At 40.6% G+C, this 16,304-nt stretch overlaps 1 protein-coding gene across 2 annotated transcripts in view; it reads left to right on the plus strand.

Annotated features, from left to right (window-relative positions):
- Positions 1 to 16,304, plus strand: part of stab1 (stabilin 1) — a 347,363-nt gene that overhangs the window by 284,996 nt on the left and 46,063 nt on the right. For both annotated transcript variants that reach the window (XM_073072696.1, XM_073072697.1), the window contains 4 exons: positions 3,241 to 3,327; positions 6,358 to 6,504; positions 7,639 to 7,695; positions 8,594 to 8,831. In XM_073072696.1, the coding sequence (XP_072928797.1) occupies positions 3,241 to 3,327; positions 6,358 to 6,504; positions 7,639 to 7,695; positions 8,594 to 8,831 (529 nt within the window). The remainder of the gene's footprint in view (positions 1 to 3,240; positions 3,328 to 6,357; positions 6,505 to 7,638; positions 7,696 to 8,593; positions 8,832 to 16,304) is intronic.

Consider the following 16,304-nt stretch of genomic DNA (forward strand, 5'->3'; position numbering starts at 1 on the left):
GAAGGTGCTGGAAGCCAAACTGGTCTATAAACAGCGGCCTGGTATATGAGATGCCATTTTCCAGGTGGGACAGGGCAGAGGATATTGCATCATTAGTGGATTGATTTGAGCAATAAGCGAACTGGCAAGGGTCTAGTGTAGCTGGGAGAAAGGCTTCAGGGCTCTCCATGACCAGCCGGTGAAAGCATTTCATAATGGTTGATGTCAATGCCACTGGACAATAGTGGTTTAGGTAAGATACTGTCGCTGCCTCTGACACTGAATGATGGTTGCTGCCTTGAAAGCCAATAGAACAATGGATTGTTCCAGAGAGATGTTAAATATATTCATCAGCTCCTCCATCAGATGGGTTGCACAGTCTTTCAGGACCTGACCTGGTATATTATCAAGCAGCTTTGCAAGGGTCTTCCTCACCTCAATTCAGCCAGACAGAGTGTCTGCTCCCCTGGGGGAGGGGTGCCTTCCTCGCCAGCACTTTTTTCTGCGCATCAAACCAGGCGTAGAAGATATTCAGCCTCTCGGAGTGAAGCATCCTGGTCACTGACATGCAGTCTATAATCCTTTAAATTCCTTGGCATATCTGCCTCGTGTCTCTGGTATTGCAGAAGAGACAGTAAGTTCTCTGAGAATGCTCCCATTTCGCCTTCCCGATGGAGTGGGAAAGCACATTTCTTGCTTCCCTGTGAGCTGTCGCATCTCCCAATCTGAAAGCAGATCACATTCCACCTCAGCCTGCACGGACTTTTGCAGTAAGCCATGGCTCCTGATTTGCCCTCACCCAGATGTGTTGTGTGATTTCAATATCTGTTTTCAGTTTTTACCATGTTATTTGTGTTTTATTTCCTCGTTACCCATTTTGCAACCAGGTTAGCTCTCCCCTGTTACTGGCACAGCCTCAGCTCTGAACTATTGAGATCCTTACCATTCTGCCTTTCCCTGTTGAATCACGTGTTAAGGGAGTAATTCAAAATCTCTTAACCTTTTTATGTCTTTTTTCTAATTTCTTATTTTTTCATTTTTGCAGAAGACCTTTTGGGTCTCTGGGTGCATAAATGCAAATTTTTGAAGCTGGTAGAACGAGTTCATATGATGCTGAAGTACATCCTAGGACACTGGGACACATCATCAGTGATGTAACCTGGGGTCATTGGGTAGTTCTGGTCTTTCAACACCAGAAACCTTCACCCAGGTGACCCAGCAGGTTCGATCAGGCCCCAGCTTGTGTCCCAGTAGCACTGGTCCATGGAAGTGCTGGGTCACCTGGGAGCTCGCTCAGCGACCTCTGTGATGGTCCTGATGGCTCTTCTCATTGCAGTCCCTGTAATGCCAAGGCAGAGCAAGTTCTGCAGAGTGAGCAGAACCTTTACACCTCACAATGTAAAGGGATTTTAATTTTAAGTATATTAATTGCATATTTATAAATAGAAGTAGAAGATTTCTGGCACTAGAATTTGGCAAAAAAAAGGAAATATGCTTTTGGATGCATGAATGCATGAATATTGGCCGGTTCTATAGTTTTTTACACATTTGGTTTCAAAATTGCCTGGAAAAGCAGGGGTTGTAATTCCCAACAGCTACTAAGAGGCCTAGCGATGAGTACAGTTAGCTCAACTGCACAGCAATCATTTTTTTATGAGAACCAATTTCTAAATTATCATCTTCAGTGTAGCTTGTTACACAGAGATGAGTGCAACTAATGGGTGATACTGTGGCTAATTCCAAGAGAGGGCCAGAAAGGGTACAGTTAAAGGTAGGAAGAAAGGAGAACGACTTTGTGAGGAGAATGGAAAAGTTTAAAATGACATGGCTTTTGTAATGAGAAGTAATGGAAATGGAAATATCATTTCCTTTCGTTGTCAGTTATCAGAGATCTTCAGTCACCATTATTCTTATTTTCAGTCACTTTATTCTTATCTTGGTGATTACACATGGAAGCTGCTTCTCCAAACAGCTATCACATTCCCTCTGTTATCAGATTGGCTATAGCTCCAAATTCTGAAATCCCATGTTTCAGTCATTGCAGTTGGAGATAGTTCTTGCAGATGTGCTTGTTCAAGCCAACATCTGTTGCTCAAATTTCCCACATCCTGAAGGAACTATAGTCTCTTCCTGTATTGCCATTCTGACTACAAAGGCTGGTTATCTTATAGTTAGGTTTATGTTCTTTATCTGTTTAAGTATCAATTAAACAATATCATTCCTTGCTTCTCTATTCCCAGTACATACTCCTTTCAAATTACCATCTAAAGTACTGCTGTATCTCTGTTTGCACCACACTCTTAGTGAAGCCCATCAGAGCAGTGAATTTGAGCAACAATGTGCAATAGTTTTATTAGCAACAAGTTTAATTTTGTTTCTCTATTTTATATATTAACTCTAACCCCCTAAAGAAAAGATGGTGCCTAATATGGCAACTCTCTGTAGTGAAAGCCTATATTGTAATGATTAGCACAGTGCTATTACAGCTTGGGGTGTCAGAGTTCAATTCTGGCATTCTCTGTAAGAAAAGCTGTACATCCTTTCTGTGAGCATGTTTTCTCCGGGTGCTCCATTTTCTTTGCACAATCCAAAGACATACCAGTTAGTAGGTTTATGGGTCATTGTCCTGTGATTAGGCTGGAATGCTGGACAGTGCAGCTCATTGGGCCTGAAGGGTCTGTTCCATGCTGTATCTCTAAATAAATCAAACTATCAAAATGACAAGATAAGACAAAATGGACAAGATAGAGGCAGGAAATATGTTCCAGATGCTGGGAGATTCCAGTACCAGAGTACCAGAGTTTGAGAATAAGGGGTAGGTCATTTAGGACAGTTAAGGAAAAACTTCTTCTCCCAGAGAGTTGTGGGGGTCTGGAATGCACTGCCTCAGAAGGCAGTGGAGGCCAATTCTCTGGATGCTTTCAAGAAGGAGCTAGATAGGTATCTTATGGATAGGGGAATCAAAGGATATGGGGACAAGGCAGGAACCGGGTATTGATAGTAGATGATCAGCCATAATCTCAGAATGGCGGTGCAGGCTCGAAGGGCCGAATGGTCTACTTCTGCACCTATTGTCTATTGTAAAATATTACTTTTGCCTTTGACTGTCTGTAGGAATAATCCATGGTTCTTAAAAATTGCGTACGGTCTTTGCTGCATAACAAATATTCTCAGTCCTTCTTCTGGTGATCAAATAAGGACGTAGTAGACATTCTGAATACGATGTCTTTGAAGTGATTGTGCAGTGTTCTTCATTTACAGACTTTAGCAGCAGATCTTCCGCTTAATAATGCCAAAAGAACGATGCAAGGATCAACGATTTTAGTCAGTTGCAGTCGGACTTTAATTGTAAGTTTTAACCAACGGATAATGTGGAACTGAGCTTCAGGAGTGAGTGCTCTGAATGTTAAATAGTTCTGCCAAATTCTAACCCTTGACAAAATCCAAATAACATGACATTCAGAACGTCCCAGCAGTGTCCTTCCTTACAGTTGGTCATCACCAAGGATGTTCTGTCTGCTGGTATAACTGTTCAATGATTGGAGGGCAGCCTGTTTCACAAGAGGACAATTAAGGAGAAAACTTGCTAACCTGGGGTTTAAATTTGGCTTTTTTAAACCAACTTGTACACGGGCACATTTGGGGTTGAATTGTTCACATTCACAATAGATACTGCTGGATTTTCTTCATGATATTATTACTAATTCTTAATCAATTTTGTGGATTATTTATCTATTCTTCATGAACATATTTGATGAACCTTTTTTACCACACCTGTTGACATTCCAAGAGGTGCCTTGAATCACAGGTCATTGATTAATATTTTTTGATTAGACTATAAGACATAGGAGCAGAATTAGGCTTTTTGACCCAGCATTTCATCATGGTAAATCAATTTCTCTCTCTCAACTCCGTTCTGCTGCCGCCTTCCCATATCCTTTCACGCCCTGACTAATCAAGATCCTATCGACCTCCACCTTAAATGCACCCAGTGATCTGGCTTCCACAGCCACCTGTGGCAACAAATCCCACAGACTCCTACCTTCTAGCTAAAAGAATTCCTCCTAACCTCTATTCTAACTAGATGTCCCTCTATTTTGAGGCTGTGCCCTCTGGTCCTAGACTATCCCACCAAATGAAACATTCTCTTCACATCCAGTCTATGTAGGCCTTTCAACATTCGCTAGGTTTCAATTGGATCACCCCTCATTCTTCTAAATTTCAGCAAGTACAGGCCCAGAGCATTTAATTGCTGCTTATTTGTTAACTCTTTCATCCTCAGAATCATCCTTATGAACGTCCTCTGAGCCCTCTCCAATGTCTGCACATCCTTTCTTAAATAAGGGGCCTAATGCTCACAATATTCCAAGTGAGGCCTCACCATTGCCTAATCCAGCTTCAGCATTAGATCCTTGCATTTATATTCTGGTCCTCTTGAAATGAATGCAAACATTGCATTTGCCTTCCTCACCAATGATTCAACCTGCAATTTAACTTACAGAGAATCCTGCAGAAGGACTCCCAAGTCCCTTTGCACCTCAGATTTTTGGGTTTTCCCCCATTTAGAAAGTCTATGCTTTAATTCCTTCTGTCAAAGTGCATGGCTATGCACTTTCTGACATTGTATTTCATCTGCCACTTCTTTGCCCATCCTCCTAATTTTTGTGTCCATCTGCAGCCTCTATGCTTCCTCAACACTACCTGCCCCTCCACCTTTCTTCACAGATATCCCACCCTGCAAAAACTCATTTCAGGGAGGTAGCACCACTGCCCCCTGCAACCCTTCCCGGTCGACCTCCAAGGGTGTCTGTAATACTTTGTTTAGTGATTTTGTCTAATCTGTAAACCAAGTAGGGTATGTGCAGAAAATGTGACATTAAAATATGTACTTATATTATCATGGAGTTGTTTTTTTTATTCTATTACAACTTTAAGCAAGTCTACAGGGAGTTCGTCCTCGTCACGTAGGACATCAATAGAGTAGCTCCTTAGCAGCTGGCCAGCTAGTTTAACTACCATTAGCTATGCTAATGAACGAATGACACCTGTTAAACTCACCTCTTTTACAGTGATTTAACCCACCATGGGCAATAGAAAAGTCACTGTTGCAAACAGTGCAGCGAGCAGCAATGTCCTTATTTTTGACCACTATATAGAGACAGCAGTGGCTACTGTGTTTTCCCACAGGCAAAAGCTTTACTTTTTTTTGGAAGGAAAATATGTTGGATGATGACAGAATCTGGATTGACCATGACTCTACGAATTGCCCACGAACATCAACACTACTTTATCTCACAAAGGTGGCCTATGTAATAAAATACTGGGGGTTCGGAGTGCATATGGAACAAAACCCCCAATATCTTCAGGGCAGAAACTTGGGAAAATAAACCAAATTAAATCCAAAAGAATAACAATTGAATTGATTAACTATGGCCCAGCCTTTCTGATTGTAATGTCAGCAAAATGATCAGTTTTCAGTGTTGTTACATAATGATGATGACAGTTATTCTTGCCCATTCTATGGGAAACCCTGAAACTGCAATCTGTATGTGGCATTCCACTGGAAACCATCCTGCTTAGTAGTTTCTCTGAATTGGCAAAAGTCAGGGATTTATATTCAAATTCTACTTTAGTAATAACCCTGAAATTCTCTCTTGTTGTGTGAGGTCCAGAGGAGTTTTAAACAACATATCAAATCATAATTATTGCTCAGCCATTTTGTCAAAATAGAGAATCAGTTCTATGTAATTAGATTGTCCAAAAGACCCAACCACTAACCACAGCCAATACTTACTCTTGCCCACACTGCACCAGAATATGTGGATCCCACATCGGACTCTTCAGCCATTGAGAACCCACCAATAGTCAACCTCTTAGGAGAATATCTGACTCAAGTGATCACACTGCTAATTAGATTGAAATTCCTTTACATAAATATTTCTAAAAAATCCTAATATCTCTCTTTTATTATATTTCACCTTGCATATATGTTCCAGCCAATATGTTGTACTCTGAGTAATACTTAGAGTGTTAGCTAGAAGAATTATACATTTTCCCCTTTAGTTATCATCTGTGAGAACTGTTCAATATGACTGGCTTCTTGGCTATAGCTGAAGTGTTCCCATAGTTGAAAGATTCTTCTGATCTCTGCCTTAACATTCATGCTAAATGTTTAAACTTATTTTAGCTGATAGTTTATTCAATTGTGGCTGCTGCAATTCTGAGAGAAGTTTTAATGTGGAGTCGGGGATGGTTGGAGGTCAGAAAATATTAGTGTAGTGGTAGACTGGAAGACAAGAGTAAAAGCACAGCCTCCTAATGATGCCATTACCATCCAGTGCATCAAATGTGGTTCATACAATATTATCTTTGGTTCAGGGGGATTTGATTGTGAATGATGGAAGTGCTCATATTGTTCAAAGACACCTGGAATTTGATGGTGGGATCGCGTACGGCATCAATAGACTCTTGGAGCCACCACATGTAGGAGCTCGGTGTGACGCCCTTACAATGCACCCTGCTATTGTAAGTATCACTTCTCATTGCTTTACTGGTGAGGGGAAAATGAATTGATGAGGCAGGGGATATTGATATACTATTAATTAATGAAAGATATTTTTGTACAATCGTTCTGACTAAGTTCACGCTGCTAGAGCATATTTGTGTGATTTTTACTTCATACTCAAATAAACTCTGAAATACTTAAGATGAGAATGAATAAGGGAAAGAACAACAGGGCAATACATTTAACATCAATTCCCAGACCATATTTCACATAATTCACACTGTGACATTGCAACGCATTACTAAATTGATACTTGAAGGTTTGCTCAGTTCCACGGTACTATTTATAAATGGCAATTGAGTGAATGAGCAGTTGTTGCACATTCATTACTTGTGCACATGTGGTAAACTATGTATACCTGTTTGGACATGCCCCTCTGCTGGCTGCTCCTGTGGCGCCTCCCACAGACTCCGGTATAAAGGTGATTGGAGGCACTGCTCCCCCCTCAGTCTCTGAGATGCTGTGCTCTGTTTTGCGGCTAATAAAAGCCTATCGTTCACCTCCCATCTCTGAGAGTTATTGATGGTGCATCAGCTCACTGATCTGCTTCTTTTCAAAATGTTTTTAATATATATGCTGTATTTCTTTTACTCTGTTTTCTTTTGGTATGGGATCCTTTGTGATGATACATCACAATATTATTTATAATTTCTGTTTGAGTTCTTTATCCAATGACCTTTATAATTGTGGCATAGTTCATGATCATAAGCTTCATAGTCCACAAAGTTTTGAAACAAGTAAAATATCTTACTATTCTTCTTTGGAAAGTTGATTTAAGATTGAATGGGTTTTGTAGTTCTTTGTACAACAAAGGATTTTTGAAAGGTTTGGAACAAATTTTCTCTTTTGCTTCCTGATTATTATGGATCAATGAGAAAAGGGTAGATATGTAAAAGAAAGACCATCAGATTTCCCATGTATTGCTTTAAGTGGGCAGAAAATCAGATAGCTCGCTTTCTATTCTATTCAAGTTTCCTGCACAAATGGATCTATGTCTTTCAATTGACCTAAACACAGAAAAAAGAAATTCTGATTCCAAATATTTTTAAGAAAAAGAAGTTGCTTATGGCTTACTGTAAACTGTTCATGTTTAGGGGAAATGTGGTAGCTGTTTGGAGCCTCCCTATTGTCCTCCTGGATCAAAACCTCAGGTAAGACTTACTTTATGTGGAAAATTTGCATTAAACTTCAGAACCAATGCAGTTTTATAAAATATTTACCTGAAGGAAGTAATTGAAAGTCCCTCCAGTGCAGTTACTACAGAAGCTACTTGTCAAATAGATTATATTTGCTGATGCCCATAATGGTCATAATTTTTCCTCAGTCATTTCCTTTAACATATTGTTAAGGTATATACATGCCAGTTTTTCCAATACAAATAAGATACTTTGGTATATCCTGAGGGAATCGTTGAATATTAGGAATAGTTTGGAAAATGAAGTCACCAGAAAGGTGCCTGCAATAGAGGTGTGTCGTATTAAAAGACATTGAATAAGCCAAGCACTTATTCCTTGGAGTTTTAAAAAAAAAAAGGTGATTTTATTGAAATGTACAAAATTCTCACAGAGCTTCACAGCGTAAATAAGGGGAAAAACCGTTTCTGGCTGAGGAATTTAGAACCAGTGAAAGTAGTCTCAAATTAAAGGGTTGACCATTTAGAAATGAAATTTAGAAATTTCTTTGGTAAATGGGTGGTGAATCTTTAAAATTCTATATTCAGAGATCTGTGAAAGTGCTATCATTGATTGCAATCAATATAGAAATCAACATATTTACTGATATTAAAGGAATCAAGGGATATAGGGGTAGAAGGTAAGTGAATATCTTTATGTAAAGAGGCTGAATGATTTCTCCTTACCTTTGTTATGTTCTTACAGAGAAATATCTTGGCTCTGCAAGGTTAGAACCATAATAGAATTTTAAGCCTCGTTGTAAATTTAAAAAAAAATTAATGTTCTGTGATCAATGCTAAACTTAATATCATATAAGGTTTGTCTCTTAATATTGAGAATTAAGCCTCTGAGATCATTATGTCTATTCTGTTTGAAGGACGGCGCAGATTACCAATTGTGTCAGTACAGAAAACTCAGCCTGGCTCAAATTTGGCCACACATTTTTCACTTCTACAACAAATGGCATGAAAACCCTGAATATTCCTATGGCATGGTGCAGGATCCTTGGCGACGTTCGGGTCAAACTCGCCTCATACGTGGCTGCAGCAGACAATGTATTAATCCTTTATGGATTCCCCAGTGTTGTAAAAATCATTATGGCCCTCATTGCCAAGGTAATCCCAGACACAATATTCATCTTGATGTAGAACCTGGTCCTTTCTATTGTGTTGTGGTGGGAAGGGTTGTGAGGTGTGGGTGCGGGTGATATTACAATCGATTGTTTCTCTGTAACCTTTAATAAGCTGTTCTCTCAGTCAGCAACAGGCCAAAGAATTGACCCTTGATATGAAACATAGAAACATAGAAAGCCTACAGCACAGTACAGGCCCTTCAGCCCACAATGCTGTGCCAAACGTGTACTAACTTTAGAAATTACCTAGGGTTACCCATCGCCCTGTATTTTTCTAAGCTCCATGTATCTATCCAGGAGTCTCTTAAAAGACCCTATTGTATCCGTCTCCACCACCATTGCCTGTTGCCCATTCCACGCACTCACCAACCTCTGTGTGGAAAAAAAAACTTACCCCTGACATCTCTTCTGTAACTCAAGCACCTTAAAACTGTGCCCTCTCATGTTAGCCATTTTGGCCCTGGGAAAAAGCCTCTAACTATCCACACGATCAATGCTTCTCATCATCTTATACACCTCTATCAGGTCACCTCTCATCCTGAAACATAGGACAACCTTTCTTTTTTATGTAGTGCCTTTAGAAGCTGAGTTGTTTATCTTAGATGAAAGGAATATATAACCAAAGTGCTCAAAATTCTCCAGCATAATTGGAGAAAAAATCCAGAGGTATATGGACACTAATTTATAATTAGCAAAAGCATTATATTAGGCTGTGAGGAGATACGATCTAGGATGCAATGGATGAGAGGAATAAAAAAGCAGATTCACAAGGAATTTTCAAAAGTAGTGTAATATATAATTTATTTAGAGATACCGCATGGTAACAGGCCCGTATTACACCCATGTGACCAATTAGCTCATACATATTTGGAATATGGGAAAAAACCAGAGTACCTGGAGTTAACCCATGCGGTCAAGGTAGAATGTACAAACTCCTTCCAGATATCGTTATGCTAACCACTATACTGCAGTGGCACAGTAGCACAGTGGTTAGCACAACTGGTTTATGATGTCAGTGACCCAAGTTCAATTCCCGCCGCTGCCTGTAAGGAGTTTGAATGTTCTTCCCATGACTGCGCAAGTTTCCTCTATGTGCTCCATTTTTCCTTCAACATTCCAAAGAGATACGAGTTAGTAGGCTAATTGTTGCAATTAGACAGCATGGACTTGTTGGGTCAGAAGTGCCTATTACTGTGTTGTATCTTTAAATAATAACTAAACAAAGAGAACATTTGGGAGGTATTTGGCAAAGTAAAGAGCAGAGTGTGTAATTAAGTCATTCTTTCAATGAGTTGGGACTAACAAGATGGACCAAATGACTTCTTCCTTTGCTGTATCATGGTATAGCTCTGATTCAAGACCATTTCCTATTCATGGAAATAATGGCTTTGGATTGGAACATGGAAGATAGGTACCCATAGATTGACTTTATTTTTCAGGTTGTGATCTCGTTTTGATGGGTAAAGTTATTTCTAGTTTTGAAACAGGAAGATTTTGCAACTTGATACCTGATAAATACCATTTATTTTTTTGTTTAGTTGAGGGAAGCAAAGGTAACTGTTGACCGGTTAGTTCCATCAGTATTTGGAAAATGATTTGGGGATGTCTTTTGAAATTTAATTTTAGACTCTAGTTCTAGATTACATGGCACTGCCTGTATGGAAAGACAACAGCGCTGTCTTCTATGGTTATACAGATGAATTTAGACAAAAAAAAAGTGAGAATCGGGTTGGAAGAATAGTGAAGCATAAATTACTTAGATGGTATGACATGTGCATAAGAAATCCAGAAAATTAATTTGCAGGTGCCATAAATAGGAAAGTCTAGGGAATAACAAAGGGAATGGAGTATCACTATCTTGCTACAACTACAGGGTTTTGGTGAAGCACAGTTGGAATAATGTCTATAGTTTTGGGCTTCTTATTTGAGGAAGGATATGCTTGGCTTAGAGTGGTGCAAAGAAGATTCACTACATTGATTCCTGGCATGAGGGTATTGTTTTGTGAAGCACAATGGAGATTATAAGCATAAAGTGATTGCATTGAAATTCATTTGATTCTGATGCTATGAAAAGTATTTCTTTGGTGAGGGAGTCTAGAACTATGGGGCAATTCCTGAGAGTAAGGCTTAGAATAAAGGGTTGGCTTTTGTAGACTGAGATGAAAAGGAATTTTACTGCTAAGATTGTTGTGATTCTTTGGACATCTCTATCTTGGTGGTCTGTGTATGTTTATAACTGACTCCAGTGAAGGGGAAAGTAGATAAAAGTTTAGCTTGCAGAGGAATCTAGAGTTATTTACAGAATTAGAAAAGAAAGTGGAGTTGAGCCCAATTGCCAGAACAACCATAATCATATTGATTGATGGATCACATTGGACAGTTGTATCTGTGACTCCTGCCTGATGCAGCTTTGTCTAAGTTGTCCTCAACACAGATGTTAATTCTCAAACCGTCCACCAGAAGTGTGTGCGAACATGAGTCGATACACAAACACAAGTTTCAAGGAGCTGCCAGTACACTGTTCAGAAATTGCTACATGCTATTTGAGAAGGCATCCAAGTCTTCCATTAATTCTTTTATGGTTATTATTCTATTATGGATTTATTGTGTATGCCCACAAGAAAATGAATCTCTGGGTTGCATATGGTGACATAAGACCAAAGGTACAGGAGCAGAATTAGGCCATTTGGCCGAGTCTGCTCTGCCATTTCATCATGATTGATCCATTTTTTCTCTCAGCCCCAATCTCCTGCCTTCTCCCCATATCCCTTCATGCCCTGACCAGTCAAGAATCTCTCAACCCCGCCTGTAATTTCCTCTGTGCTCAATAAAATATCTGTCTAAATGTACAGAAAGATGTCCTCCACAGCTGCCTGTGGCAAAGAATTCCACAGGTTCACTGCTCTCTGGCTAAAGAAATTCCTCCTCATCTCCCCTCTATTCTGAAGCTGTGTCCTCAGGTCTTAGACTCTCCCACAATAGGAAACATCCTTTCCATATCCACTCTATCAAGGCCTTCCACTACTTGATAGGTTTCAATGAGGTCACCCCTCATTTTTGTGAATTCCAGTGATTACTGACCCAGAGCCATCGAATGCTCTTCAATGACAAGCCATTCAATCCTGGAATCATTCGTGTGAAACTCCTTTCAACCTTCTCTACTTTCAGCCCATCCTTTCTAAAATAGGGGCCTAAAACTGCTCACAATTCTCCAACTGAGACCTCACCAGTGCTTTATGAAGTCTCAACATTACACCCTTATTTTTATACTAGTCCTCTTGAAATGAATGCTAACATTGCATTTGCCTTCCTCACCACTGACTCAACCTGCAAATTAACCTTTAGGAAATCCTGCACAAGGACTCCCAGGTCCCTTTGCATTTCAATTTTTTTTATAGTTTCTCTCCATTTAGACAATTGACATATATGTATTTTGATAATACATTTACTTTGATAATGAACATATTTAAAATCTTCTGTGTCCTTAAGCATAGAATTACTCTTTCCCTCCTGTTATTCAGCCAGTGCTCTATCCATGCTGGTATCTCTCCTGTAATGCCATGGGCTCTTGTGTGGCGCATTGTCAAAGGTTTTCTGAAAATCCAAGTACACAACATCAACCAAATCTCCTTTGTCTATCCTGTTTGTTACTTCCTCAAAGAATTCCAATAAATTTCTCAGGCAATATTTCCCTTTAAGGAGACCATACTGACTTTGGCCTATTTTATCATGAGCCTCCAACTACCCCAAAACCTCATCCTTAACAATCAACTCAAACGTCTTCTCAACCTCTGAGGTCAGACTAACTGGCCTATAATTTCCTTTGTTCTGCCTCCCTCCCTTCTGGAAGAGTGGAGTGACATTTGCAATTTTCCTGACCTCCAGAAACACTCTAGAATCTAGTGATTCTTGAAAGATCTTTACTAATGCCTTTACAATCTTTTTAGCTGCCTTTTAGAACCCTGGGGTGTAGTGCATCTGGTGCAGGTGACTTATCTACCTTCAGGTCTTTCAGCTTCAGAAGCACCTTCTCCCTAGTAATAGCAACTACACTCACTTAGGCCTCCTGACACTCTCGGACTTCCGGCTAGTGTGTTCCACAGTGAAGACTGACGCAAAATACTTATTCAGCTTGTCCACCATTTCTTGTCCCCCTATTACTGCCTATCCAGTGTCATTTTCCAGTGGTCCAATATCTACTCTCACCTCTCTTTTACTCTTTATATATCTGAAGAAGTATTTGGTATCCTCTTTGATATTACTTGTTAGCTTACCTTCGTATTTCATCTTTTCCTCCTTATGGTTTTTTAGTTACTTTCTGTTGGTTTTTAAAAGCTTCCCAATTCCGTAACCCTGCTAATTTTTGCTCAATTATATGCCCTCGCTATTGCATTTATGTTGGCTTTGACTTCCGTTGTCAGCGACAGTGGTATCATCCTGCCTTTGGAATACACTTCTTCTTTGGGATGTATCTATCCTGCATCATTCAACTTGCTCTCAGAAACTCTAGCCATTGCTGCTGTGTCATCATCCCTGCTTGTGTCCCCTTCCAATAAACTTTGGCCAGCTCCTCTGTCATATCTCTGTAATTTCTTTTACTCCACTGTAATACTGATTCATAGAAACAAAGTAAACTTACAGCACAATACAGGCCCTTCGGCCCACAAAGTTGTGCCGAACATGTCCCTACCTCAGAAATTACTAGTCTTACCCATAGCACTCTATTTTTCTAAGCTCCATGTACCTATCCAAAAGTCTCTTAAAAGACCCTATCGTATCCACCACCACCACCACCATTGCCGGCAGCCCATTCCATGCACTCACCACTCTCTTGAGTAAAAAACTTACCCCTGACATCTCCTCTGTACCTACTCCCCAGCTCCTTAAACCTGTGTCCTCTTGTGGCAACCATTTCAGCCCTGGGAAAAAGCCTCTGACTATCCACACGATCAATACATGTCATCATCTTATACACCTCTATCAGGTCACCTCTCATCCTCTGTCACTCCAAGGAGAAAAGGCCGAGTTCACTCAACTTATTCTCATAAGGCATGCTCCCCAATCCAGGCAACATTCTTGTAAATCTCCTCTGCACCCTTTCTATGGTTTCCACATCCTTCCTGTAGTGAAGTGACCAGAACTGAGCACAGTACTCCAAGTGGGGTCTGACCAGGGTCCTATATAGCTGCAGCATTAACTCTCAGCTCCTAAATTCAATTCCACGATTGATGAAGGGCAATACACCATACAATTTCTTAACCACAGAGTCAACCTGCACAGCTGCTTTGAATGTCCTATGGACTCGGACCCCAAGATCCCTCTGATCCTCCACACTGCCAAGAGTCTTACCATTAATACTATATTCTGCCATCATATTTAACCTACCAAAATGAACCTCTTCACACTTATCTGGGTTGAACTCCATCTGCCACTTCTCAGCCCAGTTTTGCATCCTATCAATGTCCCGCTGTAACCTCTGACAGCCCTCCACACTATCCACAACACCTCCAACCTTTGTGTCATCAGCAAATTTACTAACCCATCCCTCCACTTCCTCACCCAGATCATTTATAAAAATCACAAAGAGTAAGGGTCCCAGAACAGATCCCTGAGGCACTCCACTGGTGATCGACCTCCATGAAGAATGTGACCCATTTACAACCACTCTTTGCCTTCTGTGGGCAAGCCAGTTCTGGATCCACAAAGCAATGTCCCCTTGGATCCCATGCCTCCTTACTTTCTCAATAAGCCTTGCATGGGGTACCTTATCAAATGCCTTGCTGAAATCCATATACACTACATCTACTGCTCTTCCTTCATTTGACTTTAGCTTCATTTGACTTTTTTCATTTGATTCATTTAACTTTAGCTTCTCCCTCTCAAATTGCAGGGTGAATTCTATCATATTATGATCAATATTTCTTTAAGAGTTCCTTTACCTTAAGCTCCCTAATCAAATTCAGTTCATTACACAACACCCAATTCAGAATAGCTGCTGCCCTAGTGGGCTCAACCACAAGCTGCTCTAAAAAGCCATCTTGTAGTCATTCTACAAATCATCTCTTGAGATCCCAAATCAGCATCAACTTGATTTTCCCAATCTACCTGCATGTTGAAATCCCCATGATTATCGTAACATGGCCCTTTTGCATTTTCTATCTCCCATTGTAATTTGTAGCCCACATCCTGGCTACTGTTCAGAGGCCTGAATATAACTCCCATCAGGATATTTGTACCCTTGCAGTTCCTTAACTCTGCTCACAAGGATTCTACATCTTCTGATCCTATGTCACTTTCTAAGGATTTGATTGCATTTTTATCAACAGGGCCATGCCTCCCCCCCCCCCCCCCCCCTCCTACCTGCCCTTTCAACACAATGTGTATCCTTTGACGTTAAGCTCCCAACCTTAATCTTTTTTCAGCTATGACTCAGTGACGCCCATACCTGCCACTTTCCAACTTTGCTGCAAGATCATCAACCTTATTTTGTGCATTCAAATATAACACCTTCTGTCATGTATTCATCACCCTTTTCAATTTTGTCCCTGTTGCACTGAAACTCAAACCACTGACTGCAATTTTGCCCTATCATCTGCCTGTCCTTCCTTAGAATCTCACTACATAAAGTCTGCTTGTTTACCAACTGCCCTATAACTCAGTTTCCAATCCTCCAGCCAAATTAGATTAAAGGCTGCCCAACTTCTCTAGCAAATGTGCCCGCAAGGATATTGGTCCCCCTCCGGTTCAGGGACATTAAACACATAGATTGAGCCACCCGGATGGTATGTTGCTTCACAGGTGCCAGGGTCAGGGATATCTCGGATCGGGTCCAAAGCATCTGGATCACTGGGATCTCTTCTGGGGAAGGGATGACCTGTATAAAAGGGTGCAAGTCATCACTTCCCCAGCAGTGATCCCAGTGATCCAGAAATCTGAAACCCTGGCCCCCTGCGCCAGTTCCTCAGCCATGCATTCATCTGCCAAATCGTCCTAGCATGTGGTACAGGCAGCAATCCAGAGGTCCTGCTTTTCAGCTTTCTACCTAGCTCCCTACCTCTACCTCTCTTCAGGACCTCCTCCCTTTTCCTGCCTGTGTTATTGATGACAATATGCACCAAGACTTCTGGCTGTTCACCCTCTTTCTTTGAAATGCCATGGACCCAATCCACGATATCCCTGACCCTGTCACCTGTGAGGCCGCAAACCATCCAGGTGGCATGATCTACGTCTTTAATTACATTTTTACTCAGATCCCTTCCCATACACACATTCCAATTGCTTCTCCCTTTGTTGCTATTAACTGTTGGCAAGTTGGTTGCAGGTTCAAGTAAAACTTTCCCATATGTGCTCCTTCAAGTGCACTTTGTGTGTCACCTAATCATTTGAGGGAGTTAATAACCATAGAATCATAATTTCTTCAAAAAGAGGCCTCTGCCAGTTAACATTACCACACCAC

The sequence above is a fragment of the Hemitrygon akajei genome, chromosome 19, assembly GCF_048418815.1.
Source record: "Hemitrygon akajei chromosome 19, sHemAka1.3, whole genome shotgun sequence".
NCBI lineage: Eukaryota > Metazoa > Chordata > Chondrichthyes > Myliobatiformes > Dasyatidae > Hemitrygon > Hemitrygon akajei.